Source organism: Vicia villosa, linkage group LG1, assembly GCF_029867415.1.
Source record: "Vicia villosa cultivar HV-30 ecotype Madison, WI linkage group LG1, Vvil1.0, whole genome shotgun sequence".
Classification (NCBI taxonomy): domain Eukaryota; kingdom Viridiplantae; phylum Streptophyta; class Magnoliopsida; order Fabales; family Fabaceae; genus Vicia; species Vicia villosa.
The window spans coordinates 136,270,951-136,291,516 of record NC_081180.1 but is presented as its reverse complement, the minus strand read 5'-3'; the positions used below and the strand labels follow the sequence as shown (position 1 = coordinate 136,291,516).

The following is a 20,566-nucleotide window of genomic DNA, read 5'->3' as shown; positions in this document are numbered from 1 at the left end:
GAATAACTCCTAAATATTACTAAAATAAAGAAATAATAATATTTAAAAACTTTATATATTTTATTTTTGGTTGAGGAGTTACACCTAAGTTGACATACAATGATGTAAAGAGGCCCCTACTAATAATATAAAAATGAAACCCCACATGGCATAAGCACCTATCACTCTTCACATGCCCATGTTCCCTTTTCTCTTCCTTTAACTCAACTCACCTCATTTCTCTCTCTCAATACCACATCTTCCCCATTCCTGTCCCACCTCTGTCCTCTATTTGTAGGGACATATTGCTTTCAACTTTGTTACTCCTTCTACCGACACCTTTCCTTGTCTTTCTCCATTATTTATTCATCTCTATTCATTCATTCAATACAAACATTATTTAATGCACCTCCCCTTTATCATCATCTTTCTTATATAAAACAACCCTTGCACTCTTGTATTTGCATCTCATCTCACATACATCTTACTTTACTACAAGGCTTTCTTTGCATATTCTGAAATATTAAGAAGATGGAAAACAGTGTTGCATATGTGAATGATCTTAACATGAAGGATACTGAGCTAAGACTAGGACTTCCAGGGACAGAAGAAAATGAGAATGAAAAAACACTTTCTGTTAAAGTTTCCAACAAAAGATCATTGGTTGAAACCTCCAAGGACAGTGCCAGTGGTTCAAAAACATCTGATGCAGCACCTCCTTCTAAGTAAGTTCAATATTCATCATATTTCTATATTTATAGAATCTCAAATTTTTGAGTTTTTTTATTGATGATGTTTTTTTTAATGATATTATAGGGCAAAAATAGTGGGGTGGCCACCAATAAGATCTTACAGGAAGAACAGTTTGCAAGAGGCTGATGCTTCTGCTATTTACATAAAAGTGAGTTTGGATGGAGCACCTTATCTTAGAAAGATTGATTTGAGAATCTATGGAGGCTATGCACAGCTTCTCAAAGCTTTGGAAAACATGTTCAAGTTAACTATTGGTGAGTACTCAGAAAAAGAAGGTTATAAGGGATCTGAATATGAACCTACATATGAAGATAAAGATGGTGATTGGATGTTAGTTGGAGATGTTCCATGGGAGTAAGTCCTTGTTTTCTCTCTATCAATTCTTTTAGTCAATTGAGTATGATTTATCTATAGACTTAATGAAAGAAATCTGACAGAAGAACTATTTTTTTTTTTTTTTGCAGCATGTTTGTGACATCTTGTAAAAGACTAAGAATCATGAAAGGAACAGAAGCTAGAGGTGTTTGAGAAACAGAAAAAGTTGGTATGAAAAGTGAAGTGTTTTGGTGTGAAGGGTAGAAAAAAACAAACACCTTTCAGCTTGTGTTTTCGGAAGAACTATAATGAGTTTTTGAATCTCACTGTGGTGTATGCTGTTATCATGAGCATATCTATCTGAAGTTGTGCTCTAAGGAAGGGAAATGGAAGATACAGTGCAGTTTCTTAGTTTCCTCAAAGATTAATTTCTGGTTACTCTAGCATCCAGGGAGGGATGCTGTTTTTTTTTTGTTTCATGTGAGAGATCTCAGAGAGATTTGCTTCAAATGAAAAAGGATAGAAAAGGGTGATATTTTAATTTTTAGTATAGTATTGTTTAATTATCCGAGGTTTTTTTTTTTTCTTGTATATTGATACAAGAATACAATGTAATATATACCAAGTGTTGTACAAATTTGTTTGTTATGGAATGGAGTAAAAGTTAAGCATGTGAACATATCTTTATTTGTTTGGATCATATCATTTTGAGGTGATAAATTTGATTAAAAATAATGTTTGATACATAAAGTTATAGTCTATGGAAATGATGTGGAGTGGCCAAGTGGGGGGTTAAGTGGAAAAATATGATGAAATAATAGACTTCTTGGCAAAATGGATCATTTTGTCAACAAACACCACCTTATCATGAAAACCCCATTGCTCCTTTCATGTTCTAACTAGTGGTGAAGGGATTTAGGCTCTGTTTAAAAATATGAACTTATAGTTTATAGATTGAGTTTTCCTTCAATCTAAGAAACACGTATTAGTGACCATTCGATTAAGATTAAACGATTCAAATTTAAATTTTGATATTTTGAATTATAATAAATATTGTTAGTTATATTTAATTGAATCATCTGATTTCAAAATCCAACGAATGGGTAGTTGATGTGACATCATAGATTCAATTTCATGGTTTATAACTTGTAAAAAATTTGTTTGATAAATGTCATTTTATTCCCAAATTTATTATTTATTTTTATTGATTTATTAAAAAAAATTATCAGAAAAGTTATTAACAAAAATCTCAAGATAAATAATTTGGATAGAACACGGCAAAAGTTGATTTATTTAGCTCATTATACTCAGTGAGATAAGGTTTTATTGTTGGATTAACTTATTTTTAATAAATTAATTCAAATTAGTTGTTTATACTCTTTTTATTGGAGAGTCAAGTTTAGAAATTTGTGGTCTTTCGAAAATAGTTCGTATATGACTGATCTGGCTCGTTTAAATTAATTCTACCGTCTACTTGTGAGGGCCTCTGTTTAAACCAATCAATCACACTTAAACCAATCACACTGTCCACTTGCGAGGGTCCGACTAATTCAAGGAGAGTAATCCTACCGTCCAACTTGTGAGGGCCCCATTTAAACCAATCCCACCGTAGAGCCCCGTTTTAACCAATCTCATCGTCCACTTGCGAGGGCCCGACTGATTCAAGAGAACCAAGCCCACCGTCCACTTGTGAGGGTCCCGTTTAAACCAATCTTACTGTCCACTTGCGAGGGTCCGACTAATTCAAGGAGACCAATCTCACCGTCCACTTGTGAAGGTCCCGTTTAAAGGTTTGCACCTAATAGGATTCAAACTTGAAATCTTATGAGACACTCTTAAGACTCAAGTCTCAACCACTAGGCCAACGTATGGGAGTTTCCTAGATTTTCTAGAGTAATTTAATAGGATCTAGATTTTGACGGTAACATAAACACTACATTATTTATCTATTTAAATATATTTGATTGATCAAGATTAGACCATTTTAATTTTAAATTGATAGTTAAAAAAATTTTGAGTCTTGTTATTGAGATTAAATGATTAATAGTATCATCTTAACAACGTGAAATGCGGGAAAAAAACCGATGATTTAATTTTAACCTAATGAGGTAAATATCGAGACCTTTTTTTTCTTTTGATTACATTTCATTTCTTAACCTGCAAGACACGATGATTTCCTTTCAACTATATATGGAGCTTCTTCTAGGGGTCAATCCTAGAAGTGTGAGTATTTAGGAATCTTTGCTTGTTAACCTATTTTGATTATTTTCACCTTTTTTTTTCTCTTTTCTATTGGCCGTAAAAAAGTTAGTCTTTTCTTACATTCAATGGTTTGGTTCATTTAGTAGTTGCATAATAATGTTATTTTTCTCCGACAATGTTTTTTTGTGTTGAGGAAGTGGTAAACTATCATGTTAACATGACTCAAGTCTCATATTAAAAGTTGTTTTTAGATAAGAACGAATTTTACAACTTTATAACTTTCCCTTTGTTTGCTATAGTGGACCAAACCATTGGCTGAAAAATGACTTATATTAAGTTTTTCTCTAAGCAAAAGCTAGGAAAAAAAAAGACTTAGATTATATTAAAATTAGATATTTAATTACAAAACAACCAATCATAGCACTTATTTCAATTTGAATAAATGAAGTCAAAGCAGCGTATACAGCTCATATTATTATTATTATCAACCTACTTACTCCCTTTGTATCAATAATGGTGGCGCCAAATTTAGAAGACCATGGATTAAGTTCATGCATCATTGCATCTTATTTATTATTGGTTTAATTAATTGATGGAGAATTCATTTTAATAACACATGATGGTCCCTTTTCTGCTCCATATTTTGTGTGGCTCTTCTTTTGCTGTTACAAAGTATCCTATGCTTCTTCTATATATAAATTAAAGTATTCTTTCCCGGAATAAGTGCTAACAAATTGAACTTTATTAGTATAATTTTATCATGTATGTCTGCTCCACTAGATTTAGTTTTTACATAAATTGAAAAAGAGTTTGGCAAAACTAAGGTTGCACCAAAAAAATTTTTTTTCTAAAATTTTAACAATTTATTATGATTATATATATTTGTTGTTCTGCGCCGGACGCAGAATCCGACAGAATTGATGTGAATTGTGGTTGTGAATCGCAACAGTGGACTCGAGCTTCCAGTAGGATAGAGGAGGGATTGACTTGTAAGGTTGATACTCTAACGTCCAAGTCAATGTTAGATTAAGGTGAAGTGAATCAAATTTGAATTCAAATTACTTGAGAAATGATGTGTTATCCCTTTATATAATAAGACAGTATAACTGTTCGTTAATCTAGATGCAGCAATCTGTCTGATTGATCTTTGGGTTGAGACCATCTATTTTCTTGCCCAAGATGGTGCACGTGTCTCTTGCTTGACTCGATGGGTCATTTTGCCTTCTGGCCCATTGTTATTGGACCCTCTGGGTGGGCGGTCCAAAACAGTTTCTTCCAAGTCCTTTCCCTACTCTAAAGGGTGATGGGTTTTTCGTGCTTTACTTCTTTTGTCGACGATTTCTTGGTTTAAGTGAGAATTTGCGATGTGACATCATTGTCATGGGAAACTCGCGCCTTAAATGTGTCTTATACTCTAGATGTTGTTTCACGTGTCTCATCATATGATAACCTTTGGGAACTAGGGTACTCGAGTGTTTTTCTGAGGAAATATGGATCGTTACTAGTGCTTACTTCCTCTCTATCATTATGATAACACACAACCTTAGGGAATAATTATAAAGCTTCCTTGATCATTACCTTTTGTCCTTTCGTCATTTGTATTCTTTGCAACACGTTATCTTCTTGACTAGTGGAAATGGCCCCCACCATGCGTCGAAAAACAAAGAAAGATATTTTAGATGCTTGGGTAAATCCTAAAATTTTGGCAACCACTTCGATTTTCGCTCACAAAGGTAACCTCAAAAGGGCTTTCCTTGAAGCGGGTCCCTCATTTGACTAAGGTATACTGATCCCATTGGAAGATAAAAAGATATGCAGCGAATATGATGGGTGTGTCATCCCTTTTTACGAGTGCACATTTTTCAACTTTGGGTCTTCAATTGTCTTTCAATGATTTCAAAGTTAAGGTTTTGAACCATCTGATGATTGCTCATTTGTAGTTGAATCCTGTGAGTTGGACTTTCATCAAAGTTTCCTAATACTGGTTAGATTACCGGGGAGGAAAGCCATCATTGTCTCTCTTCTTCCACCTTTTCAAGGTGCAACGTAGTTACATAGTGAACCGAATCGTGCATAAGTTCATAGTCTAATTTCATTGATGTAGGTTACCCTATACTTTGATTTGTATTCGAGCGGTGTGAAAAACTTCAAAGATCTGTTATTTTTAGTTATTCCTTTCCACGAAGAGTCTCATGAAAGATTTGTGTCGTTGAGACTGAACCGAAATACTTATGTACAAATTTATTTCATAAGTTCTAGAGCCATGGTAATTTTTTAATGGGGAACGAGTTATATGTCTACATGGAGGAACATCTCTCCCAGGAGGAGCTTTACTTAATGAAACGGTTAGTCATTTCCTCCAAAGAGTTTAGTTACGTTAGATGTCTCGTTCTGCGAGATGAAGCATCAAGGAAGCATTCAAAGCAGCTCATCTAAAACCCATTTTTTATGGACTCTAACAATGAAGAGGAGAGGAAGGTCATTTTTGGTAAGTTTCAAGTATCTCTATCTTTCTAAGTTTGTCATCTCTATCTTTCGAAGGAGGATTGCATTCACCTTGCCAATCTAACAGATGACACTCTCGAGGAGGAATTATCAAATTTGGCGTGTTTTACCTATCGATCATCTTTCATTTTAGCTAATGGTGGCACCGGTCGTAGAGAGGTTTTTATGGTTGATCGGCTTGTAAGAAAAGACAATTGTTGCAGGGAAGTGTTTGTGATCTCAAACTTCAGCGTGACATGTACCTGCAAGAAGTAAAGAGGGCTTATATTTATCTTGCAGAGATAAGTGCTCCTTTGAGCACCTTCGAATTCTCTGGTTCTTTAGTTAGTCAAGTAAAGCTAGTGACATGAGAAGTAGCAAAGAAATATGTGTGAAGAAGGTATTTTTCATCTATCTTAGCTTAGTTTTGATGAAGGCAAAAATTTATCAATAAAAAAAAATCAAAGAAAAAAAAATAAAACTAAGTATCAAGATTGCATAAACTTTAAAAATTAAAGAATTAAAATTTTCATTTGTGTATATATGTTAGGTGCTCAACACATTTTCATCTAAATCATTCCTAACAATTTTTAGAATGTTTAGATGTTATCTCCGTAATGAAGTGGTAGCTATGCTTTAATTGTTATTTGTAGGTAATGTGGATAGAATTTTATCATTTTGATGTTGGACTCTAACCACTTATTGTTGTATTGGATTGGAATATCCTTATATTCTCTTTAATACATTTTCTTTCTTATAAAAAAAGCTAAATAATGTAAGAAAGATTATAAATAACCGAAACGATAAAATTATGAAAGAAAAATCAATCTATATAAAAACTATATTTAAATAAAATAAAAGGAAGAAATAATAATGAGAGTAATTTTTAAAAATAAAAATTTACCCGTATGAATATATGGAAGAAGATTAAAGAACTAATGAGACTTAAAATATAAAGGGTTAATACATATTTTTACCCCTGCCATATAGGGTTGGTTTGAAAAGCTCTCTGCAAAAAAAAAAAGTTGCAAGAATTCTCCTAATATTTGAAGATTCTCTCTTTTTAAACCTTGTAAAATTGTTGTTTTTAAAATCAACTTTGCCATTTGAAGATTTAGTTATTTTAAACCCTATAATCTTGTAAATTATGTCATTTTAAACCCTCTAGAATATGACGGGCAAGGTTGATTTTATTAAAAAAAATAATTTACAGGGTTCAAAATGATAGAGTCTTTCAAGTGGCAAGGTTGGTTTTAAAAATAAAAATTTTACAAAGTTTAAAACGAGAAAATTTTCAATTGTTAGGGATATTCTTGCAACTTTTTTTTTAGGAGGATTTTTCAAATCAACCCCATATGGCAGGAGTGAAAATAAATATTAACCCAAATATAAATAAAAGAACAAGCATGGCTTTGAGGACTTTGGTATCATAATCCAGTCCTAGCAATTATCATTATTGTGTTGTATTCATTGAAACTTGTTTTTTTTTTTTTTCACCTTAGTCACTTTTAGACATAATAATGAAACTATGGTATAAAAAGACATAATGTAATGCTCTAGATGTAGATCATAATATATTTCTTATCATAATCTCCAAAATAAAAATAGAGTAGAAAATAGGAAAAAGTAACATATTAAAAATTCTCGTCTGAAAAAAACATATATAAAATTAAAGTAACCGAATTTATTCTTTAAAACATATAAAAATAATATTCACTTTTTTATCTCTGCAGTCCTCACTAGTACAAAAAGATCAATATAATTTTAAAATTTACACCCAATATACGAAAAACGGGTGTAAATTAAAAATGCGGTGGCAACTTTGTAAATAACATATCATTTTAAATATTATCAGGTGATAATTTACACCCTATTTTCTAAAAACGGGTTTAAATTAAAAATATTATTATAATCAAAGTTCAATTACTCCCTTTAAACAAAAAATGGGTGTAAATTTATATGAAAAAAAATTGTTTAAATTTATAACTCAAAATATATAATCTATATAGCATTTTAATAAATAATTTAAATATTATTAATAAATGAATGAATATTAATGGATCTAAATTTATTAGGTGAATAAAATAGTTTAAACATTATACAAAAACTCTTTATTAGGTGAAACATTATACTTTAAACATAATTCTTTAAATTTATTAACATAATAAAATACTTTCTCTATTTTCTATTCAACTCTTTTACGGAACTCATTTTCAACTCTTTCAGGAAACCCATTTTTAATCTAACTCTGTTCCATTCATGTATTTCGCGCGCTGCTTCAGGCCATGGTAATTTCGGAATTCAGCGAGTTTGATTGGAAAAGAGGTTGATTTCGGATTTCTGCGAAGTTTGATTTCTCTAAACCACAGTTTAATACCCTTGCAGTGACGACACCGTTCCCTCACTGAAAAACGAAGATCTCTTCTTCGCTCACTCTCATTTCACCAAAACGTTTACGACAACGAAGCTGAGGGGAAACTATTGCAGTGACGACAACGAAGCTGAGAAGAAACTATTGCAGTGACGACACTGAAGCTGAGAGGAAACCATTTCACAGTGACGACAACGAAGCTTAAAATCTGGTATCGATCTCGATTCCATTCTCAACTTTCTACGGCTGATCTATGGTTGTTAACGATCATGCATATTCAATTTACACAGCGAAGTTAGGGTTTAATTGATTTGTATTCATTTGCAGATAACTGAATCATGATCATGTGGGGGAGATTTTCCTTTTCCTCTCACCTTGTTAAAGATTCTACGCACGCCACATGTTTGTTACTTTGCTGGTTTTGTCATCTTTCTCACCAGTTTGGAAGCATAGTTAATGTCCATGAACTTGATGAATATGCTAGTATGAGAATGGTTTAGTATTGAATCTCATACATGTTTCCATTTCACCGATTCAAGATACTGTTATTCTTTATCTGCAGGTTCATGCTTTGAAGAACATTTATTCGATCAGCCGGCATCCTGAATTCCGTTACAAAACAGAGTTTCAGAGTCACGAGCTCGAGGTAATAATCATATTCCCGGCAACGTTCCGCCAACATCATTTGTTTTAGAATATCCAACATATATAATGTGTGATAATTGTTTCAGTTTGACTACCTTAAGAGTTTGGAGATAGAAGAGAAAATCAACAAAATCAGATGGTGCCAAATAGCTAATGGTGCCCTTTTCCTTCTCTCGACAAATGATAAAACCATCAAATTTTGGAAGGTATGAAATAAATGCTGATTTGTAGCATTCTTAGTGTTGTCTCTTATCAATGCATTGTTCACAAGGTTGTACTTTTGTGGAATCAGATAACTTTGCATGTAGAGAGAGTGGTTTTTGAGGGTGAATGCTCGGGTAGGCTGTTTGTTTCAAGTGTATAATACGGCGACTTCCTTTTGGAATATTGAAACCTTTCAAAGGCCTTAGCCGACAAATCTGTTGCTGTTTTCCTTCAACTTCTAAACATTTATCATGTTATGTGGCATCTTAATAGTTAAGTGCATTGAGATACAGAAAGAAACATATATGAAAAATGCTATGAAATCACACTGCGGGAAATTCATCTTGAATAAATGTTACATAGTTAGCATATTGAATGTTTGCTTATGCATCTATAAAAAATGAATATGGCTGCATTCCACTTTGTTGTTTTTCTTTCATATGAATAATATCATCTATAGGTCTTCTAGATCACCTTTTCTTATCTTTCCTTATCTGAGGGTTGAACAGGTTCAAGAAAATAAGGTCAAGAAAATTGTTGAGATGAATGTTGACCCTTCTTTGAAAACAATGGGAAATGGCAGTATTGCTAGTTCAAGTAATTTAAGTAATCCTAAGCCAAGCCTTGAAAATGGAGGATATCCTGATTCAGATAGATCATTCAACTATCTTAGCTCTGACTTCTCATTTCCACCCGGAGGCATACCGTCACTAAGATTACCCGTGGTAGTTGTATTCATCCCTTCCACTTGTAATTATTTTTTTCTGATACTTGTTCACTGAGGATAAATTTCCTTTGGCATAAGATACTATAAACAACCAATGAATTAATGTATAAAAATGGAAATGTTAGTTTTGTTAGAACAAGATTTGTTCTGATCAATTATCTTAGTTTTGATGATAACAATAATATGAATTTTGCTTAAGATAATATGGTACTCTAATCCAATGCAATTTCCTTTTCAGGAAATACATAAAGAGTATGCATAATTCAGCGCTCAGAAGCTTTGTCTCAAAGGGTTCAGCATGCAACATCAGAACATGGTCTGGCAAGACATCAGAAGATGGTCGAAGCAGAATCAGAACATGGGTCTATGGAAGCATCAGAAGAACATGAGATCAGAAGCACTGAAGTTCTGATGGTATCACGCACAGAAGCACTTCAAGGTCAGAAGATCAGAAGATGCTTTGCACCAAGCTGTTTGACTCTGATGATATTCAAACGTTGTATTCACAAACATCAGATCAGAAGGAAGTACAAGTGGCAAGCTACGCTGACTGACAAAAGGAACGTTAAAAGCTATTAAAGGCAACGTCAGTAGACACAGCGTGAACAAGGCTCGAGGTAGTTGACAAAAGCGTATAACATTAAATGCGATGTTGTACGGAACACGCAAAGCATTAAATGCACTCAACGGTCATCTTCTCCAACGCCTATAAATATGAAGTTCTGATGAGAAGCAAGGTTAACGATTCTGAAAAAAACAACTCACATTAACTTGCTGAAACTCTGTTCTATTCAAAGCTCAGAGTCTCCATCTTCATCAAAGCTCACTACATTGCTGTTGTAATATATTAGTGAGATTAAGCTTAAACGTTAAGAGAAATATCACAGTTTGTGATTATAGCTTTTAAGAAGCAATTGTAATACTCTTAGAATTGATTACATTAAGTTGTAAGGAACTAGAGTGATCGTGTGGATCAGAATACTCTAGGAAGTCTTAGAGGGTATCTAAGCAGGTTGTAACTAGAGTGATCGTGTGGATCAGAATACTCTAGAAAGTCTTAGAGGGTATCTAAGCAGTTGTTCCTGGAGTGATCAGTGTGTGATCAGAAGACTCTGGAAGACTTAGTTGCTGACTAAGTGGAGAACCATTGTAATCCGTGCGATTAGTGGATTAAATCCTCAGTTGAGGTAAATCATCTCTGCGGGGGTGGACTGGAGTAGTTTAGTTAACAACGAACCAGGATAAAAATAACTGTGCAATTTATTTTTATCTGTCAAGTTTTTAAAGCTACACTTATTCAAACCCCCCCCTTTCTAAGTGTTTTTCTATCCTTCAATTGGCATCAGAGCGCCGGTTCTAAGGTGCAAGCACTTAACCGTGTTTAGAAAAGATTCAGGAAGAGAAAAACGCTTCAGTAAAAGATGGCTGATGAAAATGCAAAGTCTACATCTACATCTGGCTCTGCTGAGCAACACAACGGTAACAATGGTTATACTAGACCGCCGGTATTTGATGGTGAAAACTTTGAATACTGGAAAGATAAACTGGAAAGTTACTTTCTTGGTCTTGATGGTGATCTATGGGATCTTCTGATGGATGGTTACAAACATCCAGTAAATGCCAGTGGCGTAAAGCTGACAAGGCAAGAAATGAGTGATGATCAGAAGAAGCTTTTCAGGAATCATCATAAATGCAGAACTGTTTTGTTGAATGCTATCTCTCATGCTGAGTATAAGAAGATATCTAACAGGGAAACGGCCTATGACATATATGAGTCCTTGAAAATGACTCATGAAGGAAATGCTCAAGTCAAGGAGACTAAAGCTCTCGCTTTAATCCAGAAGTATGAAGCCTTCAAGATGGAGGATGATGAAGACATTGAAAAGATGTTTTCAAGATTTCAAACTCTTACTGCTGGATTGAGAGTTCTTGACAAGGGGTACACAAAGGCTGATCACGTAAAGAAGATCATCAGAAGCTTACCCAGAAGATGGGGTCCTATGGTAACTGCATTTAAGATTGCGAAGAATCTAAATGAAGTCTCTTTGGAAGAGTTGATCAGTGCCCTGAGGAGTCATGAAATTGAACTGGATGCAAACGAGCCTCAAAAGAAAGGTAAGTCTATTGCATTAAAATCCAATATCATGAAATGCACTAACGCTTTTCAGGCTAGAGAAGAAGATCCTGAAGAATCAGAATCTGAAGAAGAAGATGAACTGTCCTTGATCTCTAGAAGGCTAAATCAACTCTGGAAGAACAAGCAAAGGAAGTTCAGAGGCGTCAGAAGTTCAAAGAAATTTGAACGTGGAGAATCTTCTGATGACAGAAGATTTGACAAGAAGAAGGTCATGTGCTATGAATGCAATGAGCCTGGACACTTCAAGAATGAATGTCCAAAACTTCAGAAAGAAAATCCCAAGAAGAAGTTTCATAAGAAGAAAGGTCTTATGGCAACCTGGGATGAGTCAGAAGATGATTCAGACTCTGAAGATGAGCAGGCTAACTGTGCGCTGATGACGACAGAAGATGACGGATCAGAATCTACATCAGAATCAGATTCTAAAGAGGTATTCTCTGAACTTACTAGAGATGAGTTAGTTTCCGGTCTAACAGAACTTCTGGAATTCAAGTCTCAGATTAGTCTCAAATACAAAAAGCTGAAAAAGCTATTTGAATTTGAAACAAAGAAGCTTGAGTTGGAGAATTCTGAATTAAAAGAAAAACTTTTAAAATTATCCAATAACGTTGGATCTCCTTCTGATTCAGAAAAATCCACTCCTAGTCTAAACCATATTCTGAAAGAATATGATTTAAGTTTCAGGAAGTTCTTATCTAGAAGTATTGGCAGAAGTCAGCTAGCTTCTATGATATATGCTGTGTCTGGAAACAAAAGAGTCGGCATTGGTTTTGAGGGTGAAACCCCATACAAACTTGAACCTGTTGATGAAATGAAATTCACATACAAGCCATTGTATGATCAGTTCAAGTATGGCCACTCCCATGATATTAGGCACACTTCACATGCTCAAAGTTTTCACATAACACACACCAAAAAGCATGTGACACAACCTAGGAAATATCATAAAACTCACATTAAAAATTATCATGCTGTTCCTCCTATTGCTTACAATGTTAAACCCAAGTTCAATCAGAACTTGAGAAAATCTAACAAGAAAGGACCCAAGAAAATGTGGGTACCTAAGGATAAGATTATTCCTATTGCAGATATCCTTGGCTACAAAAAGGACAAAGCACAACATGTCGTGGTACCTGGACTCTGGATGCTCACGACACATGACAGGAAGAAGGTCTATGTTCCAAGACCTGGTGCTTAAGTCTGGAGGAGAAGTCAAGTTTGGAGGAGATCAGAAGGGCAAGATAATTGGCTCTGGAACTATAAAGTCTGGTAACTCTCCTTCCATTTCTAATGTACTTCTTGTAGAAGGATTAGCACATAACCTCTTATCTATCAGTCAATTGAGTGACAATGGTTATGATATAATCTTTAATCAAAAGTCTTGCAAGGCTGTAAATCAGAAGGATGGCTCAATCCTATTTACAGGCAAGAGGAAGAACAACATTTATAAGACAGATCTGCAAGATCTTATGAGTCAGAAGGTGACTTGTCTTATGTCTGTTTCTGAAGAGCAGTGGGTCTGGCACAGAAGATTAGGTCATGCTAGTTTGAGAAAGATTTCTCAGATTAACAAACTGGATCTTGTCAGAGGACTCCCTAATCTGAAATTCAAATCAGATGCTCTTTGTGAAGCATGTCAGAAGGGCAAGTTCTCCAAACCTGCATTCAAGTCCAAGAATGTTGTTTCTACCTCAAGGCCATTAGAACTCTTGCACATTGATCTATTTGGCCCAGTCAAAACAGCATCTGTCAGAGGGAAGAAATATGGATTAGTCATCGTAGATGATTATAGCCGCTGGACGTGGGTAAAATTCTTGAAACACAAGGATGAGTCTCATTCAGTGTTCTTTGATTTCTGCATTCAGATTCAATCTGAAAAAGAGTGTAAAATCATAAAGGTCAGAAGTGATCATGGTGGTGAATTTGAGAACAGATCCTTTGAAGAATTCTTCAAAGAAAATGGTATTGCCCATGATTTCTCTTGTCCTAGAACTCCACAGCAAAATGGAGTTGTAGAACGAAAGAATAGGACTCTGCAAGAAATGGCCAGAACCATGATCAATGAAACCAATATGGCTAAGCATTTCTGGGCAGAAGCAATAAACACTGCATGCTATATTCAGAATAGAATCTCTATCAGACCTATTCTAAATAAGACTCCTTATGAATTGTGGAAGAATAAAAAGCCCAACATTTCATATTTCCATCCTTTTGGATGTGTATGCTTTATTCTGAACACTAAAGATCATCTTGGTAAGTTTGATTCCAAAGCACAAAAATGTTTCCTTCTTGGATATTCTGAACGCTCAAAAGGCTACAGAGTATACAATACTGAAACATTGATTGTGGAAGAATCAATCAATATCAGGTTTGATGATAAGCTTGGTTCTGAAAAACCAAAGCAGTTTGATAATTTTGCAGATTGTGATATTGATATATCAGAAGTTGTTGAGCCAATAAGCAACGCATCAGAAGCAGAGCTTCTCAGAAGCAAAGAATCTGAAGATCAAGTATCAGCTTCTCTGGAGAATCTAAGCATTTCTGAAGAACCATCTGTCAGAAGATCATCCAGACTCATCTCTGGTCATTCAGAAGATGTCATTCTTGGAAAGAAGGATGATCCAATCAGAACAAGAGCATTCCTTAAGAACAATGCAGACTGTCAATTAGGCCTTGTATCTTTGATCGAGCCAACTTCTGTTGATCATGCTCTAGAAGATCCAGACTGGATAATTGCTATGCAAGAAGAACTGAATCAGTTTACAAGGAATGATGTTTGGGATCTTGTTCCTAGACCAGATGGATTCAATATAATCGGTACAAAATGGGTCTTCAGAAACAAGCTCAGTGAGAAAGGTGAAGTGGTAAGGAACAAAGCTAGACTGGTGGCTCAGGGTTATAGTCAGCAAGAAGGGATTGACTATACAGAAACCTTTGCACCAGTGGCCAGGTTAGAATCTATTCGTCTATTAATTTCATTTGCCACTCAACATAACATCACTCTCTATCAGATGGATGTTAAGAGTGCCTTCTTAAATGGTTATATAGATGAAGAAGTTTATGTCCATCAACCTCCTGGTTTTGAAGACTCTATGTCTCCTAATCATGTTTTTAAACTAAAGAAATCGTTGTATGGATTGAAACAAGCTCCCAGAGCTTGGTATGAACGCTTAAGTTCTTTCCTTCTGGATAATGGTTTCACTAAAGGAAAAGTGGACACTACTCTCTTTTGTAAAACCTTTAAAAGGGATATTTTAATTTGTCAAATATATGTAGATGATATTATTTTTGGAACATCTAATGCTATACTTGGAAAGGAGTTTGCTAAGTCTATGCAGGCTGAGTTTGAAATGAGCATGATGGGAGAACTCAAGTATTTCCTTGGAATACAAATAAATCAAACATCAGAAGGAACGTATGTTCACCAAACCAAGTATGTGAAGGAACTTCTGAAGAAGTTTAATCTTCTAGACTGCAAAGAAGCCAAAACTCCTATGCATCCAACATGCATCCTAGGTAAGGATGAGGTAAGTAAGAAGGTAGATCAGAAGTTATACAGAGGTATGATTGGATCTCTTCTATATTTGACTGCTTCTAGACCTGACATTCTGTTCAGTGTTTGTTTGTGTGCTAGATTCCAATCAGATCCTAGAGAATCTCATTTAACTGCTGTTAAGAGAATTCTAAGGTATCTGAAAGGTACTACTAATGTTGGCTTAGTTTACAGAAAATCTAAAGAATACAACTTAGTAGGATTCTGCGATGCTGACTATGCTGGAGACAGAATTGAAAGAAAGAGTACTTCAGGAAGTTGCCAATTTCTTGGAAGTCATTTGATCTCCTGGTATAGCAAGAAGCAAGCAACTATTGCTTTATCAACAACAGAAGCAGAATATGTCGCTGCTGCTGGTTGCAGTACACAGATGCTCTGGATGAAGAGTCAGTTAGAAGATTATCAGATATATGAGAGTAACATTCCTATATTCTGTGATAATACTTCTGCTATATGTTTATCTAAGAATCCTATTCTTCATTCAAAGGCTAAACATATTGAGATTAAACATCATTTCATAAGGGACTATGTTCAGAAGGGTGTTATATCTTTAAACTTTGTGGATACAGACCATCAATGGGCTGATATCTTTACAAAACCCCTGGCTGAAGATAGGTTTAAGTTCATTCTGAAGAACATCAGTATGGATTTATGCCCAGAATGAGAAGATGAGAAGTTCTTACGTATGAGTATCTTCTGAAATGAATGTGGATTTTTTTTAATCAGAAGTTCTGATTGAAATCTTTTAGAAATTATGATTCGGTTATTACTAACGTTTCATTGTCTAAGTTGATTCAGAACCTCTTTTAAAGCAAAACAGCTGTAACGTTTTATCTCGGGATGGTAAACCTGTCGTTACTGTTCATGGATAAGCGCGCGTGCAGTTGAAGGGACGCCGACCATAGGTAACTGTGCTAGTCACCTCATTTGTCTTTATTATCTCTCCTCATGTCACGTAACATTAAATGCTATCCATCATTTGTTTCATTTTATTTTCTTTTAAATACTCTTCAAACGCTTCTCCTTCCCTCTTATATTTTCTCTATTACACTCTGTCTCTGTTCTCCGTCTCTATCTCTTTGCATTCCTCATCAAGTTTTTTCTCTCTCTCTCTCCTATTTTTTTTTCTCTTGCTCAAACAAAGTTTTTTTTAAAAAAATCCTAGTTCAAACCTAGCGTTCATCTTGAATCCTTTGTCTGGATCTCTTAATCATGCTCTAAGCCTGTTGAAGATCTATGACTCAAAGGCGGCAGATCTCTGCATATCTCGGGATGGCTCTCCTAATACCTCTCAAGACAGACCTCTTCTTTGATGTTGTTATCAACTTTCACCCAAAGACAGAAGACTTTCTTGAGTTATGGGAAGAGGTTAAGAATGATATTCTTAACTTCTATGTTAAGAGAAAGCCCCGTTTGCAACAGCAGTTCTCTGTCTGTGAACTGTCCCTCTCTTCCTCTTTGGTCTCTTGGATCTCTCCTACAGTGGAGGTTCTAGTCTGGAAGACAAGAAGACCACAGGGATTCTTGATGGGTTGACACAGAATGTGTCTTGCTAGGGTTTTGTTTTTAATTTTTGTAGTCATTTCCTCTTGGGATGACTTTTTATGTATTTGCTAGGAATGTTTCTCATCTTGTTAAACATAAGAACCTTTTGTAATATCTTTTGATTATCAATGAAAAGTTTCTTTGTTTTTACATTCCAGTGATTTTATTTGTCATTTTATTCATCTGAATCTTTTGAAATATTCTTTTTGATGTTATGACAAAAAGGGGGAGAAGATAAATGATAAATGATTTGATTAATCTATCAGTTGCTTGGTAAAGCTCCCACACATTTACTAACAAGAGCTGCAAGTTCTATATGGTTTAAGTGTTTTGCAGGTATAAAGAAGTGAAGAGAATCTTCAAAGCAAACACAAGAAGCAAAACCATAAGAAGTGTTATTCTGTAAAAAGAATAAGCTCATGGAAACTGAAGCAAGCTAAGTGCTGTCAAGCTTCAGAAATCAGAAGCAAGAAAGAAGAATAAATCAGAAGCACTGATAATAAAATTTGATCCATATTTGTCTATTTGTCTATTTGCTCTGACAAAATTCTATTTGCTCTGATACATTATTTTAGCCTATATGGCTCTGATACATATCATGTGTTCTAATATACATTTTATGTTCTGACTCGTTCATGCTGACTTTTGTCGTTTAGTTTTTGTTCTGTAACATTTCAGGATGTAGAGATGCTCTGATGATGCTCTGGTACATTCAACAATGTTCTGATACAAATCTAGCATGAAGTGATGTCGGTAGAAATTCAAAGCTCTGAAGCTATCCGAGGGAAGCAGAAATCAGAAGCTGTGAATGTTCTAAAGATCCAGAAAACTCAAGTTCTGAAGCTGTCCTAAATGGAAGCAGAAATCAGAAGCTGTGAATGTTCTGAAGATCAAAGAAATTCAAGTTCTGAAGCTGTCCTAAATGGAAGCAGAAATCAGAAGCTGTGAATGTTCTGAAGATCAAAGAAATTCAAGTTCTGAAGCTGTCCTAGATGGAAGCAGGAATCAGAAGCTGTGAGTGTTCTAGGGATCTAAAGAAATTCTAGTTCTGAAGCTGTCCAATGGAAGCAGAAGTCAGAAGCTATGAATTCTCTGAAGACAGAAGCCTATGTGATCGTCTCTACCGAAATAATCAGGGAAGTCTTTTATTAAAGTTCTTCGAGTATTTATTTCAGGGGGAGATTATTTATCTCAGGGGGAGATTGTTAATCTCAGGGGGAGACATATTCATATGCTTATGCTATAGCTGTGTAATTTGTCTTTTGCCGTCTGCTCTTTCTGATCGCAAATTCATATCATTTATATATGTTTTTGTCATCATCAAAAAGGGGGAGATTGTTAGAACAAGATTTGTTCTGATCAATTATCTTAGTTTTGATGATAACAATAATATGAATTTTGCTTAAGATAATATGGTACTCTAATCCAATGCAATTTCCTTTTCAGGAAATACATAAAGAGTATGCATAATTCAGCGCTCAGAAGCTTTGTCTCAAAGGGTTCAGCATGCAACATCAGAACATGGTCTGGCAAGACATCAGAAGATGGTCGAAGCAGAATCAGAACATGGGTCTATGGAAGCATCAGAAGAACATGAGATCAGAAGCACTGAAGTTCTGATGGTATCACGCACAGAAGCACTTCAAGGTCAGAAGATCAGAAGATGCTTTGCACCAAGCTGTTTGACTCTGATGATATTCAAACGTTGTATTCACAAACATCAGATCAGAAGGAAGTACAAGTGGCAAGCTACGCTGACTGACAAAAGGAACGTTAAAAGCTATTAAAGGCAACGTCAGTAGACACAGCGTGAACAAGGCTCGAGGTAGTTGACAAAAGCGTATAACATTAAATGCGATGCTGTACGGAACACGCAAAGCATTAAATGCACTCAACGGTCATCTTCTCCAACGCCTATAAATATGAAGTTCTGATGAGAAGCAAGGTTAACGATTCTGAAAAAAACAACTCACATTAACTTGCTGAAACTCTGTTCTATTCAAAGCTCAGAATCTTCATCTTCATCAAAGCTCACTACATTGCTGTTGTAATATATTAGTGAGATTAAGCTTAAACGTTAAGAGAAATATCACAGTTTGTGATTATAGCTTTTAAGAAGCAATTGTAATACTCTTAGAATTGATTACATTAAGTTGTAAGGAACTAGAGTGATCGTGTGGATCAGAATACTCTAGGAAGTCCTAGAGGGTATCTAAGCAGGTTGTAACTAGAGTGATCGTGTGGATCAGAATACTCTAGAAAGTCTTAGAGGGTATCTAAGCAGTTGTTCCTGGAGTGATCAGTGTGTGATCAGAAGACTCTGGAAGACTTAGTTGCTGACTAAGTGGAGAACCATTGTAATCCGTGCGATTAGTGGATTAAATCCTCAGTTGAGGTAAATCATCTCTGCGGGGGTGGACTGGAGTAGTTTAGTTAACAACGAACCAGGATAAAAATAACTGTGCAATTTATTTTTATCTGTCAAGTTTTTAAAGCTACACTTATTCAAACCCCCCCTTTCTAAGTGTTTTTCTATCCTTCAAGTTTAACAGTTCTTACATTTTCTTCTTTAAAACTGAATAAAGTTATGTTGTTTTGTTTCGTATCGCTTTAAAGTTAAAATAACCGGGAAGATAAAAGATTGAACTCTCTGGGCTTGGTCAAAGTTGTTAAACAGCCGCTATAGCGGTACTATAAGGGTATAGCGTAGAGCAATTGGGGAAACCGCTATTGTTCTGCAATACTCTATTTAGTACACAATATTGTAAATAGCTGCTATAGTGGTTCAATAACACCATTGCGTAACAGAATTTTAACGATATGCTATTTTCCATTCATGAAGAAAATGAAATTCGAATAAAAAATAAAAAGATTGATATTAGAGTTTGATTTCATATTTTGATTATTCCATTCCTTTTTATAAAAAGATAAATATTAGAGTCTGATCCTGATACTTTAGAAGAGAAGAAACTATATAAAGTGGTTCAAGTACTTTCATTTCCAAACTATAACTAATGCATGTTTAGGATTTTGGCAGTACTAACTCATTTTGTAAAATATGCAGGTAAGTAGTCATGAAACAAGCTTGGTGGCTCGATGTCGTAGAGTTTATGCCCACGCACACGATTATCATATCAATTCTATTTCAAATAACAGGTATTTATGTTCTTCCGTGTTAATCTTGTTGACTCCTAACTAATAAATAAGTATCCTGCTTCTCCCATACAGCTTACATTAGTACTGAAAATATGACTTTGATGCGGACGGTAAAATGTTGCTTATGTTAAAAAAATATTTTTTTATGAAGCCTATTCTTGTATGCATTTAGGTACTTTCATATTCATTCTAGACTCTAATAGGCAATCAAAATCCTTCAACTTTCATACAGCATCCCATTAGTCAATTTTTGCTAAAAAGATTAATACTGTAATATTTTTCCATAAGCTATCTGAATTATGAATATGATTTAGCTTTTATGTTCCTTTGAAATTTCATCTCATTTTTACTCTTCTTGACTTGTTTATCAGTTATGGGACATTAATATGGATTCAGGTCCTGTTGCTACTTACCAGGTTCATGAGTATCTAAGACCTAAGGTTAGGTTCTTGTGGTTGGATAAGGGATGATTAGGTCTAAATTTATTTCTTCTGC

General features: G+C 34.8%; 2 protein-coding genes across 2 annotated transcripts; both read left to right on the top strand.

Moving 5' to 3' along the window:
* The first annotated feature begins 252 nt into the window (after nucleotides 1–252).
* LOC131644278 (auxin-induced protein 22B-like) lies at nucleotides 253–1,718 on the top strand. Its single transcript, XM_058914735.1, has 3 exons — nucleotides 253–704; nucleotides 796–1,086; nucleotides 1,197–1,718. The coding sequence occupies exons 1-3, from the start codon at nucleotides 511–513 to the stop codon at nucleotides 1,258–1,260; spliced, it is 549 nt and encodes a 182-aa protein (XP_058770718.1). The 5' UTR covers nucleotides 253–510; the 3' UTR covers nucleotides 1,261–1,718.
* Nucleotides 1,719–5,710: 3,992 nt separating this feature from the next.
* Nucleotides 5,711–20,541, top strand: LOC131655218 (serine/threonine protein phosphatase 2A 55 kDa regulatory subunit B alpha isoform-like). The gene is made up of 9 exons (XM_058925112.1): nucleotides 5,711–5,737; nucleotides 5,791–5,913; nucleotides 5,958–6,086; nucleotides 8,589–8,750; nucleotides 8,836–8,955; nucleotides 9,463–9,681; nucleotides 19,980–20,071; nucleotides 20,386–20,392; nucleotides 20,443–20,541. Exons 1-9 carry the CDS (start codon nucleotides 5,711–5,713, stop codon nucleotides 20,539–20,541), a joined length of 978 nt encoding a protein of 325 aa, XP_058781095.1.
* The last annotated feature ends 25 nt before the right edge of the window (nucleotides 20,542–20,566 follow it).

Coding starts and splice junctions, on each gene's coding strand:
- LOC131644278 (XM_058914735.1), top strand. CDS start 511: ATGGAAAACAGTGTTGCATATGTGAATGATCTTAACATGAAGGATACT. Junction 705..795: donor GATGCAGCACCTCCTTCTAA/GTAAGTTCAATA, acceptor ATGATATTATAG/GGCAAAAATAGTGGGGTGGC. Junction 1,087..1,196: donor GTTGGAGATGTTCCATGGGA/GTAAGTCCTTGT, acceptor TTTTTTTTGCAG/CATGTTTGTGACATCTTGTA.
- LOC131655218 (XM_058925112.1), top strand. CDS start 5,711: ATGAAGAGGAGAGGAAGGTCATTTTTG. Junction 6,087..8,588: donor CTGGTTCTTTAGTTAGTCAA/GTAAAGCTAGTG, acceptor TGAATATGCTAG/TATGAGAATGGTTTAGTATT. Junction 9,682..19,979: donor CACTAAGATTACCCGTGGTA/GTTGTATTCATC, acceptor TAAAATATGCAG/GTAAGTAGTCATGAAACAAG.